At 37.0% G+C, this 12,692-nt stretch overlaps 3 protein-coding genes across 5 annotated transcripts; 1 reads left to right on the top strand and 2 right to left on the bottom strand.

Moving 5' to 3' along the window:
• Nucleotides 1-405: 405 nt before the first annotated feature.
• On the bottom strand, nucleotides 406-5,987 carry LOC111800314 (putative receptor-like protein kinase At3g47110). 3 transcript variants are annotated; one of them, XM_023683945.1, is made up of 7 exons: nucleotides 5,909-5,987; nucleotides 5,432-5,634; nucleotides 5,278-5,351; nucleotides 4,560-4,663; nucleotides 3,815-3,967; nucleotides 1,111-3,663; nucleotides 406-1,034 (listed from the first exon to the last, which is right to left on the bottom strand). In XM_023683945.1, exons 6-7 carry the CDS (start codon nucleotides 3,566-3,568, stop codon nucleotides 595-597), a joined length of 2,898 nt encoding a protein of 965 aa, XP_023539713.1. In that variant the 5' UTR covers nucleotides 3,569-3,663; nucleotides 3,815-3,967; nucleotides 4,560-4,663; nucleotides 5,278-5,351; nucleotides 5,432-5,634; nucleotides 5,909-5,987; the 3' UTR covers nucleotides 406-594. The 3 variants fall into 3 exon arrangements, with proteins under 3 accessions (XP_023539713.1, XP_023539715.1, XP_023539714.1); XM_023683947.1 differs by having other exon boundaries at nucleotides 4,560-4,655; XM_023683946.1 differs by lacking the exon at nucleotides 4,560-4,663.
• A 27-nt stretch (nucleotides 5,988-6,014) lies between these two features.
• On the top strand, nucleotides 6,015-7,829 carry LOC111800313 (lactosylceramide 4-alpha-galactosyltransferase-like). The gene has a single exon (XM_023683944.1). It carries the CDS (start codon nucleotides 6,495-6,497, stop codon nucleotides 7,713-7,715), a length of 1,221 nt encoding a protein of 406 aa, XP_023539712.1. The 5' UTR covers nucleotides 6,015-6,494; the 3' UTR covers nucleotides 7,716-7,829.
• A 1,543-nt stretch (nucleotides 7,830-9,372) lies between these two features.
• Nucleotides 9,373-12,543, bottom strand: LOC111799533 (auxin transporter-like protein 2). Its single transcript, XM_023682889.1, has 8 exons — nucleotides 12,130-12,543; nucleotides 11,832-12,030; nucleotides 11,444-11,742; nucleotides 11,170-11,353; nucleotides 10,983-11,080; nucleotides 10,675-10,882; nucleotides 10,317-10,574; nucleotides 9,373-9,820 (listed from the first exon to the last, which is right to left on the bottom strand). The coding sequence occupies exons 2-8, from the start codon at nucleotides 11,997-11,999 to the stop codon at nucleotides 9,593-9,595; spliced, it is 1,443 nt and encodes a 480-aa protein (XP_023538657.1). The 5' UTR covers nucleotides 12,000-12,030; nucleotides 12,130-12,543; the 3' UTR covers nucleotides 9,373-9,592.
• Nucleotides 12,544-12,692: the final 149 nt, after the last annotated feature.

Genomic DNA, 12,692 nt, shown 5'->3' with positions numbered 1-12,692 from the left:
CTTAGTTTATTATTATTTTTAAAATTTTTAAATTTTTAAATTTTAATTTTTGTTCATTAGCTTTTCCTCTATACATTTTATAAATATAATCGGGAATTATTATTATTATTATTTATCTATTTTAATCGAAATCGACTTCAAGATTAAATTTGAAAGTTTTTTTTTTCCGAATATTTAATAAAAAAAAATTTCCGAATAAGAGGACATATTTAATAATAAAATAGAAAAACGCTTTTTTCTTTATTAAATAAAAGTATTTTATGGGATATATATATATATATATATATATATATATATATATATATATATATATATATTTAAATAGTAGTATTCCCTTGTTTTTATTTAAAATTAATTGGATAATGACGTCATCCGAATTTTTTGGACGTCATGGAAACGGTTGAATTACGTAAGATTTGAAGGGTTTAGAGCATTGGTGACCTTATGAATTTCTTCATCTGACAAAGAGAAAAAAAAAAATTGATAATTTTGGCAGGACTATTCAAAGGACACATAACTAAGGAAGTTTAATGGTGCTGCTGCCTGCTGCTACTTCAGGAACCCATTGCGGCCAAAATACAATCATTTTGTCTCTCAGGAACCCAGTGCCTTCTTAAACTTGAGATAGCAGCTTCTTATTTTCTGCAATTCGTCAACAACCATATTCATGGACGTTCTTTCTCGAGGCACAGTTGAAGAGCATGATAACCCAATTCTCATTATTGAAACTACACATTCCTCCATCCATCTTGGTACAGTTTCTCTACCATGATTATCTTCACCCATCATTATTGCTATTTCTTGTATTCTATCTTCCTTCTCTTCTTCTTGACAACGTGTTTCTTCATATAGCAAATAAGGGTCAATTATGGCCAACGCTCCATGAGACAATGCCATTGAAGTGAACATATGAATATCTACGCCACTGTGAAACGCGCTGTCTGTGGGTCTTTTTCCAATGATCATCTCCAATAGTAGTATTCCGTAGCTGAAAATATCTCCTTCACTGGAAACTCTACCACCAGTGGCATACTCTGCAAGCAATTCCTCATCCATTATTATACGTATAGAAAATCAAGATCTAAAGGAGTTTGGATGGAAGAAAAATACCTGGAGGGATATACCCGATCGACCCCTTAAGCGCAAGTGACATGGTTTGGCTGAAAGATGATTGATCATTTGAGCCTTCCAACATGAATCTTGCTAAACCAAAGTCCCCTACATGGGCTACCATATCATCGTCCAGCAATACATTGCTAGGCTTTAGATCACAGTGAACAATAGGTGTTTCGCAATGATTGTGAAGATAATCTAATGCACAAGCAATATCAATGGCACTATTTAGTCTCTGGATAAGACTCAACCTTCTTTGATTCTCCCCTTGATTTGTAGGGTGAAGCCAACGGTCCAAGTTTCCATTGGACATGAAATCGAAAACTAGAGCTTTAAACTCATTGCCTTGTCCATCGATGCTCGAGACAGAAGTTATGATCTTTAGTAGATTTCGATGTCGTATATTTGCAAGAGCTTTGCATTCATCAACAAAACTTTTGGAAGCACCTTCTTGTTGGAGGTTTACAACTTTGATTGCAACAATCAATCCATCATTTGACAGAGAACCTTTATACACAGAACCGAAACTACCTGAACCAATCAAATTGTCTCTAGAGAACCCGTCAGTTGATCTACTGAGTTGTAAGTAGGAAACTTGCAATAGAAAATCCTTGGAGTTGGAAGATGAATTCGAAGCATTCTTCCTCGACTTCTTAAGCATTAAACACACAAGAAGGATGCTCAAAATAACAATGGCAGATGTGACTGTAGATATTGTACAGGCTAACACCTTTTTTGTCAGAAACTTGTTGGATGAATGTGTTGGGTTAGGCATGCATGAAGGTAAATGTAAGTGTTGAAAACCACCACATAGACTATTATAGGATAGATTGAGATACTTGAGTGCAAGAAACTGGTCAAGAAATTGGGGAATTGGCCCAGACAAGTTGTTGCTTGAAAGATCAAGTGCTTCTAGACCTTTCAAAGCTTCCAAAGATTGAGGAATTGTTCCCTCAAATAGGTTATGATCCAAAAACAAATGAATCAGGCCAATACATTTACCAAGGTCTTCGGGAATATTTCCTGATAACATGTTCTCTGACAGATCCAACTCAGATAAACTAATTAATTCTCCCACTTGAGCTGGTAATGGACCAGTGAGTGAGTTCTGAGCCAAGGCCAAAAAGAGTGAAAGGGAAGGGAGACTGAGAACTTCCTCGGGTATGGTACCACTTAGCTTATTATTAGATAGGTCAAGAGCTTGAAGTCTTTTGCATCGTCCTAAGCTTGGTGGTATACTTCCATCAAGTTCGTTATCATTCAAACGAAGCTCGATGATCAAGGACAAGTTACCAATGGATGATGGAATTGGCCCACTTAGTTTGTTACCTTGCAAATACAATTTGGCCAAGTTTTGAAGCTTACCAACATTGAGAGGGACACTACCATTCAAGTAGTTATTTTCCACAGCGAAAACTTGCAAGTTAATCAAGTTTTCAATCCCTACTGGAAGGCCTCCACTTAACATATTTTCACCTAAGGTTAGGCTTGTGAATTGGTCTGACAAGTTGGTAATAGATGGAGGCAATACTCCACCAAAATGATTCCCAGCAGCACCCAGTATGCTTAGACTGGTACAATTAGTCAAGGAACTGATAAAACTCAAGTCACCAACTTTCCCAGTTCCAAGTCTATTGTCATCAAAATTTAGTAACACCAAGTCGTTTAAGTTCCCCAGGTCCTCAGGTATTTTACCAGTGAAATTATTCTCAGAAAGATCTATTTCTTGAAGACTTGAGGCATTCGCAAAAAACGTGGGAATAGGCCCGTTGAAATTGTTGATAGCACCATAAAAAATCTGAAGATTGGGAAGAGAAAATCCATTATTTGGTGGTACTAGGACTTGCAATCGATTCTGAGTAACAGAAAAATAATTCAAAGAAGTTATATTATAGATTGAAAGCGGCACTGACCCTGTGAAGTAGTTTCCATAAACTGTGAAGAATTTCAATCTATGCAGACGTCCAACTCCATTGGGAATGTCTCCTTGAAAGTTGTTCTTTGCGAATGACAAACGAAGCATTGAAGAAAAATTACCTATCCAAGGTGGGATAGTTCCAGTCAAATTGTTGACACCAAACCCGAGAAGCTCCAACTTGGTTAACGTGAAGAATTGGGATGGAATTTGACCTTCAAGCCTATTGGCACCAATTGTCAGAACAACCAGCTCAGTGCAATGACTTATATTCACTGGAATCTCACCACTGAAGTTATTAAAAGACAAATTGAGATGACGCAATCGTAGCAGTCGACCAAACTCTTGGGGAATTTGGCCATGCAAGTTGTTGTCTCCCAATCTGATTTCAGTGAGATAAGTAAGATTCCCCAGAGAAGGTGGTATCGAACCACTCAGCTTTCGAGCTTCCAAGCTCAAACCCACAACTCTTCTGATGCTTTGATTGCAAGAAACGCCAACCCAATCGCAAAAATGCATGGAATCGTTCCAAGCACTCATGATTCCAAGTCGGTCGTTGAATACTTTACTTTTTAAGTCAAGTAGAGCCAAGCGATCCGATTCATTTCCAGAGGTTGGTGTGTATTTTGCCAAACCTGACATCATAGACATCAAAAAGATATTATACAAAAATATACACAGAATCCGCTTCACATTGCTGCGAGTGTTCCCCATCCTGATTTCTGATAACAAGAAAGAAAAAAGAAAACAGTGAATTTATCAGTTTACTTGCAAGGATAAGCTTACATGGAATTTATAGGCAATGGCATCTTTGAGTGGTTGGTGGCTGTGAATTTTGTTGAGACGACTCCATTATCTTAGCTTTGGATCCCACTGGGCAGAAGACTAGTAATAGTAATTCTTCTCAAATATCTCAGGCTTCAGCTCAGGAGAGGAATACTAGTAAAATGAGATCAAGTTAGAAACATATATATTTTTTAATTTAAAAAATATTCATGTTCTACCGTTACTCGACGAGTTCTCTATCTAAATACTTTTATACAACACAGATAGATAAAGTAGTTTAAAATTAAAATTCATTTGAGTTTACCATTATTATTATTGTAGAAATTATTTATTTGATTCTAAAAATATCACGAAGTCAAGGTCAATGTCATGGTAGAATAAAGCTACAACAATCAAAATGCATTTATGAAAGAAAGCAAAGCATGAAATCAAATCAACGGTTTAAAGTCTATGGGGCAATAAACATGGCGTGTGGAAGGGGAGGCAAAAGAGAGAGGGACGGGGCTAAAGGTTTGAAACCAAAATTTGGTTCAAATAGATTAAAATTGTTTGGGCTATTTCATGAGTGACTTAATTATACTATATATAATATTGTATTTTAAATCTCGATAAACATGTACAAGTTTAGAAAAATTAAGGAAATTGATTAAAAGGATGTGGATTTGATGTGAGTATAAAGATTTGGTCAGAACTGAAGAATCTGTTGTTTCTAAAGCTTCCTCTGTTTTTGGTGAACTTTTCTTACCGTTTAATTTCTATTCGGATCTTAGCTTTGGGTTCTTTACCAATGGAGGTGGAGATTTCTCCATTTTGTTTTATCGTCGCCCGAGGTTGCCTGAATCTGGTGAACTGAAGAAGGGCTTTTAGTTTGATTTCCAATTATAACTTAATTGAGAGTTATTGACCTACCAATGGTTAATGATCATGGAAACTATAGCAATTACAAAATAATTTTCTGTTTGGAAATAAAACAGGATAATTACGAAATAATTAAGAAGAAAACACCAACATGAGGGGTGTACATTACCACAAAAAATGATCAGTCGGAGCCAGATATTTACTTATACTTTTCCTAGCATTTTTTTTCTATCTTGGTTTTTTTGTTCGTCTAAATTGAGTGAGTTGTGCAGCAGTAACATATAGCTTCAAAACCTTTTTAATTCAATTCCAACCACCCATAATTTTATTACTAAATTATTTCCCATATATCGTAAGCTTTACAAAATAAAAAGTATTTTTAATGAAAACAATATGATAAATGTATTCAATTAATATAAACACAATAAAAATGTTTTGAAGAATTCTTTTTTTTCTTATTAAATCTTCTCAACTACTATTTCGTAAATGAAACTAATTATAGAACCTATATAATTAGTCTTATGTTTTTCTATTTGAATCTGAATAATATTTCGTCCTACCTCATCACTTGAACAAGCTGCATTTTTGTAAATTAAACTGTGTACCTTATTTTGGTTCCTCTGAGATATATGAGCACCAAACATGTCAGCATGTATGTTTCCACAATGATAAGCCATACCTGCAGAAAAACAATTTGGAAAACAGATAAGGGAGGAAGCACCTTGATGAATTCTAATTCAAATAACCAAGTAAACGAACCTGCAAGTTATATGCTTCGAAGTTAATCCTCAATGTTGCACAAAACTTACGCAATTTGGTCAAGAACATAAGCTGATATATAGTTATCATCCCTTCTGGTTTAATTCCTGTTAGCCATCATTTCTTAATTCAACGTTCTTTGCCTTCATTTTGCCCACATAAGATATTATAATCCACTAAACTTTTTGTTTGGGATATGTAGCCTGATCCATAGTAAAAGACAGGGTAGAGATATGGTACATATTTCGTAATGCATAATAAAAGATATGGTAAATATTTCGTAATGCATAATAAAAAATATGGTAAAGATATGGTAAATATTTCCTAATGCATAATAAAAGAGATGGTAGATATAGATATGGTAGAAATTTGCAAAGATAGACAGAAATATATATAGTAGATATTTCGTAAAGATTTAATAGAGATTTTGACAGAAATATAGATTATATTTGGTAAACAGAAACCATATATATATACCTTTTCTTCGTTCTCTATAGTTTGTATATAGCTATAGTCATCAATAAAATCTTTACCAATATTTCTCCTTAAATGGTCTTTTTTTTCTCCTATTCTTTGCTTCATGGATTCAGTGAGGGTGAGTGGTTGTGCAATCCTAAACTTTTCCCCTCCTTTTTCACCCTTGAAGAGGTAATTACAGAAATTTTCAGCAGCAGGTCAACCCAAACTGTAATAGCTGAGTTATTTCATGAAGTGACAATCTTCCCTCCACAGAGAGAAGATTGAGACTTCAACGCTTTCATCCTCTCGACCGTTGGATCAATATAACTAGAACGCCACCTTTGGGATAAGCATTCGTCATTATACTTAAAAATTTAGATTTGACCTTTTCAATTCTATTTCCTTCAGTTGACTTCACGATAATCTGATCAACCTCATCCGGCAGACCAAGCAAGCAACCTGAATAAATTAATTTTGCTTGGAGTTATGTCTTCCTCCATTGGTGTAATCGCCAAAAAAGATGTCCTAATCATGAGTTTTTTCAAATAGCCTCATTAAGCATATCCCAAACTTCACATCTTGTGGGAAGAACCTCCAGAAAGAAATGTCTGAAAGGTGTACTGTATCACCCATATTGCCAACCATCTTGCTTGCTGCCATCATCATCTTTCTATGTGGAGATGGCATAATCTACAAAGCTTCGATTCGAACAGTATCCATAAATGAGAACAAAAATTCAAACTCAACAATTACGTGTGTAACACAAGAGCCACTGAAGTCCTCGCCAGAAAACAGAGAAGAAGACGATGATAGTGGAACTTTTGATTCCTTGATAGTTCCATTCAATCTTTCAGGAAAAAAGGCAAGAATTGATTGGTTTAGGAAACACCTTCCCGACTTTCGAATTTTGCAGTCAAACAATTTCACGCAGCAGTTCCATAATCGACTTCAGGAGTTTCTCAGCCATGATTGTGAGACACGATTCTTCATGACATGGATATCTCCAACAAGGACTTTCAGAAGAAGAGAACTACTGGCAGCAGAAAGCATTTTCAAGTCTCACCCCCGTGGATGCTTAACTATTCTATCAAGAACGCTGGATTCAGAAAGAGGCTACAAGATTCTTCAACCTCTACTTGATCATGGGTTTAAAATTCTGGCAATCACACCGGACTTGCCTTCTCTATTCAGAAACACCCCTGTTGAGACTTGGTTTGATGAGATGAAGAGAGGAAAAAAAGACCCAGGTCAGATTCCATTAGCTCAGAATCTATCTAACCTGATGAGACTTACAGTCCTATACAAGTACGGAGGTGTTTACATAGATACAGATTTTATTGTTTTGAAGTCTTTCATGGGCTTGAAGAACTGTATTGGCGCTCAAAGTATTGATCCGGTATCTAAGAACTGGACTAGACTGAATAATGCTGTTCTTGTTTTTGATAAGAAGCATCCACTTCTAGAGAAATTCATGGAAAATTTTGCATCGAATTTTGATGGGAGCAGATGGGGATATAATGGACCTTTTCTGGTCTCCAGAGTAATAGCAAAGGTAACAGGAGCCGGAGCTAGACCAGGTTTTAACGTCACCATATTGCCTCCTGCAGCATTCTACCCAGTGGACTGGACCAAGATTGGTGAACTTTTTAAGAAGCCAGGAAACCGAGCTTCTGCAAATTGGGCAAAAGCAATGCTAGCTCAGCTAAATGACGAGGCTTATGGAATACACCTATGGAACAAGCAGAGTAAAAGCTATACCATTCAGAAGGGAAGTGTCATAGAAAGATTAGTTTCTGCTCACTGCATAATTTGCAAATACACTTAGAATTAGGGAAAGCTCTACGAGAACAAATGTAAAGATGCATGAAAAACTACAATTTATTTCATACAGTAACACCGAAAATCTTCATCGAGAATAAAGTGAAAGCATTTTCCTCACAAGAATCGTAAAGCGATCATGACTAATTGTATCTCCTTCATCCAAATTCCCCAAATTATAGCATTCATTTGCTAGGCGTTTAAGAGTTTGAATCTTCTCCATTGTATTCATTAACTTATTTTCTACAATACCATGATTTGAAACAATCACTCTCTGATTCTTTTTCAACCCAGTCTCTCTCTAAAGTAGTAGGAAAAAAGTAAACGGCACATTAAAGGACAGTAGGCACCATGTTTGGATAATTATATCAGAAGTCTACAAGAATCAGTCGGAAACTATAGGTTCAATTGAATTAAGTGGTTGGATTATGCGAGCAAATGCAACATGAACAAGTAAAATCATATCAAACTAATTCCAAAACTAAAGAGAAATAACGTTAAAAACTGCTTAGCTGGAGAATATCGACTCGTCAAAACCAATGTCAATTAACTCGTGGTCATGTTATTTTATCTTTCTTTGGAGGAGACACAGCAACAACGAGTACGAGTACTCCTCGCCCGAACGCCGCCTACGAATTTTTGCATTAGAAAAACAAAAGTCCAAGCAGCATGGGCCACGAGAAGAATATTCAACTAGAAAACTCAACTAATTCAGGAAAGCGACACCAAAATAAATAAACAACGAATTTGCGTAAATTTCCACACCAAGGATTAAATCGCTTTCCCTCATTGCTACTTCATCCCCTCCGCCACAACAAACTGAAGCGCAAGTAAGCGAAAACATGAATGAAAAAACGACACACGAAGGCACAAGTCTATTAATGGAAATTACGAACAGAAACACCAGAAGGAGTGAAAGAACAGAGATCGAAAGAAGATGAATTCCTTGTGTCTCTGATCAAGAATACGAAGCGCAAACCTGCAATGAGAAAGATAGAGATACCGAGAGAAGCAATCGAAAGCGGGAACTGTAGAAGCGGACGCCATTACCGAATCACGAAGCTATGTAAAAGACCAGAGATCAAAGAAATGTAAAATTTTGGCGGGCCGATGACCTTTTATATCAATATAATAATATTGAGAAGGCTTTTAAAAATTAAATAAAATATTCCTTTTATTATTCAAGGCCAGCGCGGCCCATTTATCCCAAAATACTCTAGTGGGCCAAAAATAGGCCCATCATTTATTGCGCCAAATAAAAATAGGCCCATCATATATTGGGCCAAATAAAAATAGGCCCATCATATAGTGGGCCAAATCCACAGCTGTATTTCTCCAAATGGGCTTTTGTAAACCTTTTTAAATTATTTAAAAGAAAAATAAAAGGAAAAGGACAATATTGGAATGAATTAAATTAAATAAGATATTTGGAGATCTGAGTCAAGAATTAATCAGCGGGGTCAAAAGGAGCAGTCCAGTCCAATCCAACCCACTCAATTATTATTCTAATAATAATATTTATTATATAATTTAATCAAATAATTATAAATAATCAATTAAAATTTGAAGATCCGGTGGATTAATTGAACATGTGCGAATGCATGTGCAAGCCACGTGCGAACCATGTGACAATTTGGCAGTTCAATTTCCATTACCAAATGGAATAATAATCAAGCTTACAATATTTATAACTTTCTCCATTTAATTAGAATGAACCAGATAAGATTCTTTAAACAAAGTATTAAATGAGCTACAAGTATTACTTAGCTAAATTTGAGCCATTAATTTAACACACTCGAGAGGGACATAGGCAAAAAGCTATCGATTTTCACCCATTGGTATGATACAAAATATGGAGTGAACAAACGAGGACGAGGACGAGGTTTAGTGATGAGGGGCAGCAGCAACAACAGGGGCAGCTGATGGCGGAGCCTTGCATTGGTAGCATTTCGCAAAGAGCCCGAAGGTGTCGACTTGCCTAACAAAGTTGGTCATGCTAGCCCATCCTCCGAACCCGAACCCAACCACCAAAACCCATGCCACCACGAACGCGTTCAACGCATACATTCCGACCCAACTCGGGAGGAAGAACGGAGGCTTCTCCGCTGCATTCTGCAAAGGACGAAAACAACAACAAATTTAAACAATATTCCCCAAAGTATATTAGATTAATATTGTTTTTACCGTAAGGTACTTATCTTGGTATATTAATGGTGACAGAGACCAAGTCGTTCCAATAACTATATGAAAAGGACTTATCACCTATTTCAATTATCCGATAACATTTCTATATCAAACCCATAAATGCTTTTCTACATTTAACATCAAATTTATAAGAATAATCAAATTAAAACATACATTTTGTTGAAACCCATGATATCATAATCCTATGTTTAACTCAAACTAAGTGGATATGTTATTTTCAGCTAAATTATACAAAAATGCACCTTAACTATATATGAATCACATGAGCTAACAAAGAAACAACCAAAAGACAAGCAGTGGGGGCAGCAAATGACAGTACATGCAGTGTGGGGGCAGAGTGAAACAGTGGGATTTTGGTTAAGGGTTGATGAAATGCATTAAATTGAAGAGCTCAGGAATTCACCTGTCGAGCAGAGGCCTTTCTGTAAGTAAGCATATGAGCCAAGGCGGGGATAATATAGACTGTAAAGCTCACCAACAAAGCGCCAACGGCGGAGTTTATAGGCCCAAAGAAAGGGAAAATGATAGCCAAAAACCAAATAGGAATCACTACTGGTAACCTCGCAACAGCCCTTAAACAAATGCTTTTGGTATCATGCATTCCAATTACTTTCTCCCAAACGAAGTACAACGGCGTACAAGCGAAACCAAACGTAATAAACTGCACCCAGATAAACCCATGTCAGAATTTAAACGAATTTGTAAGAATTTCTCTCAGGGGACTTTTCACAAACACCTTCCGTGCAATATCGGGTTTTTACCTGATGAATCAACATGAGGATGACGGCGGCGTCGCGGAAGCCGGATTTGGGGAGGAGGGAGAAGGCGTTGGAGTGGTTGAGAAGCTGATCGCCGAAGGCCCAGTAGACGGCGGTGGCTGAGGGAATCGTTAAAGTGAAAACGTACAGAGTGGCCATCAAATAGATGTACTTGAATTTCTGCGGCTTCCACATCGCGTGCATAACTTCACTGAAAACATTTGGGATTTTGGGGTTAAAGTTTTTGTTTAAAGATTTTCACGAGAGATTTTGGGTTCAAAAATTGCTTTAAGACACTCCATGAAGCTTACACAGTGACGGCATGGCCTCCGAATGTGTAAAGAATGTTAGTGGCGCCGGTGAAGTACAGAACCAAACTCTTGGGTCCAGAGTGCTGGACATTCTCCACCTAAAATTTGAACCAAAAAAGTTAAGCTCCCATAAACAAGAAGATAAAGAAGAACAGAGCGACGGCGGCGGCGGCGGCGGAGGAAGTACCTGGCCGTGGACAAGAGCGGCAATGGCCATATACCAAGCGGTGTAAGTGGTCATTCCAAGCCCCAAAAACGACCAAATCCGGTAGTTATGGAAAGAAGGAATGAAAACAGTTGTAGCACAACAAGCTCCAAAAATGTAAGTCCATGTCCGTTTATCCAAATGGTCGTTGATGTAATAAATATTACTGTTGAAAAACCAACAAAAATCCTCAGAACAAAGCAAACCCAGATGAAATCAACGCTAAAAAATGATAAAAATGGCAAAAATTTGTAACCTTGCACAAGCAATAAGTTGAATGACTGATCCAAACAAGAGGAAAGTGCAGTTAAATGCAAGGCCAATGGCTTTCCAATACGGTCCCAATAAGCCATCAAGAACTTCAAACCACTGAATCACATGATTCTTGAAGCTCACGTTCTCTTTCTCCTTCCTACTTCGATATTCAATGTAAAGAACACTGATTAAATAAGCCGTCCAGCTACCCATTATTCCATAGAACACCTGAAACAGAATCCCAGAAAGCATTCCCAGCTGAGAAAATGAGTACGGCAGAGTTAACAGAACCTGCGCAACCTGCAAAAAAATTCAACAAAAAAGTGTAAACAACATGAAAAAATTCGTGGGAAAGCTTTAAAAAAATGGGTTTGATTTTGTTTCTTTACTTGATTAGAAGCGCAGCTGAACCAAGCATCCCAAGAAGAACCGCCATGCCAGAGGAGGTTCTTGACACCGAACATGGCCTGAGAATCATTGCTTTCTTCTTTCCCTTCATGCTCTGTTTCGTTCAAGTTGGAAACTATGGCTTCCTCTGCTTGTTTCTGCGGCAACATTGTCTTTGGTTTCTTAAAAAGCCCAAAAAACCTGACGAAAAAACAAGACAGTAAGTGAGACAAACGGAAGAAACAAAAAAACAGAGCTTTTGGGTACTTCAGTTTAGAATGATCGAAAGAAACTGATAACCTTTGTTCGAAATGTCTCTTTCGTGGAAAGATTGAAGATAACCCAGATCGTCTTCACAAACAAAAATTCAAAAGAAACAAACAGAAGTAGTTTAAGCTATGCGTCTCTGAATCTCTCTGACAGATCAAGAACAGAGCGAAAACAGAGGATTGAAGAGGAAGGAGCTGTTTGAAATGGGTCTTAAACGCGTTGAGAGAGAGAAAAGAAGATGAAGTAGCTGGACTCAACGAAAGGTCTGGACTTTAATGCGCCACCAAATTCTACAGAAATGGCAATAAAAAGAAGCAAAAAGGAAAGGGCACCGCCGAATTCAAAGACCTCAAAAGAAGCACAAACAAACCAAATGGAAGATCAGATTGTCTGTTTCTTTCTAAAAGAATGCTCTGTGTGTGTTTTTATGGCTAAAATATGGTGTACTTGTAGAGGTTTATATATATATATATAAACAGGGAGGGATGGATGAATGGATGAATGAATGGAGGGATGGATGAATGGATGAATGAATGCACCGAGTTGAAGCAATGTATGGGTTGATATTGTACACTTTGAGCATAAGGTTTTGA

This window comes from Cucurbita pepo, chromosome LG08 (genome assembly GCF_002806865.2).
Source record: "Cucurbita pepo subsp. pepo cultivar mu-cu-16 chromosome LG08, ASM280686v2, whole genome shotgun sequence".
NCBI classification, from domain to species: domain Eukaryota; kingdom Viridiplantae; phylum Streptophyta; class Magnoliopsida; order Cucurbitales; family Cucurbitaceae; genus Cucurbita; species Cucurbita pepo.
This window is presented reverse-complemented; position numbering and strand designations above follow the sequence as displayed.

Bases quoted from the DNA above. Each gene is read 5' to 3' on its own strand.
- LOC111800314 (XM_023683945.1), bottom strand. From the start codon at position 3,568: ATGAGTGCTTGGAACGATTCCATGCATTTTTGCGATTGGGTTGGCGTT. The intron at 1,035-1,110 runs GTATTTTTCTTC...AATTGCTTGCAG, and splicing joins GATCGGGTATATCCCTCCAG to AGTATGCCACTGGTGGTAGA.
- LOC111799533 (XM_023682889.1), bottom strand. From the start codon at position 11,999: ATGTTGCCGCAGAAACAAGCAGAGGAAGCCATAGTTTCCAACTTGAAC. The intron at 11,743-11,831 runs GTAAAGAAACAA...ATTTTTTTGCAG, and splicing joins TCAGCTGCGCTTCTAATCAA to GTTGCGCAGGTTCTGTTAAC. The intron at 11,081-11,169 runs GTACTTCCTCCG...TTCAAATTTTAG, and splicing joins CCGCTCTTGTCCACGGCCAG to GTGGAGAATGTCCAGCACTC.
- LOC111800313 (XM_023683944.1), top strand. From the start codon at position 6,495: ATGTCTGAAAGGTGTACTGTATCACCCATATTGCCAACCATCTTGCTT.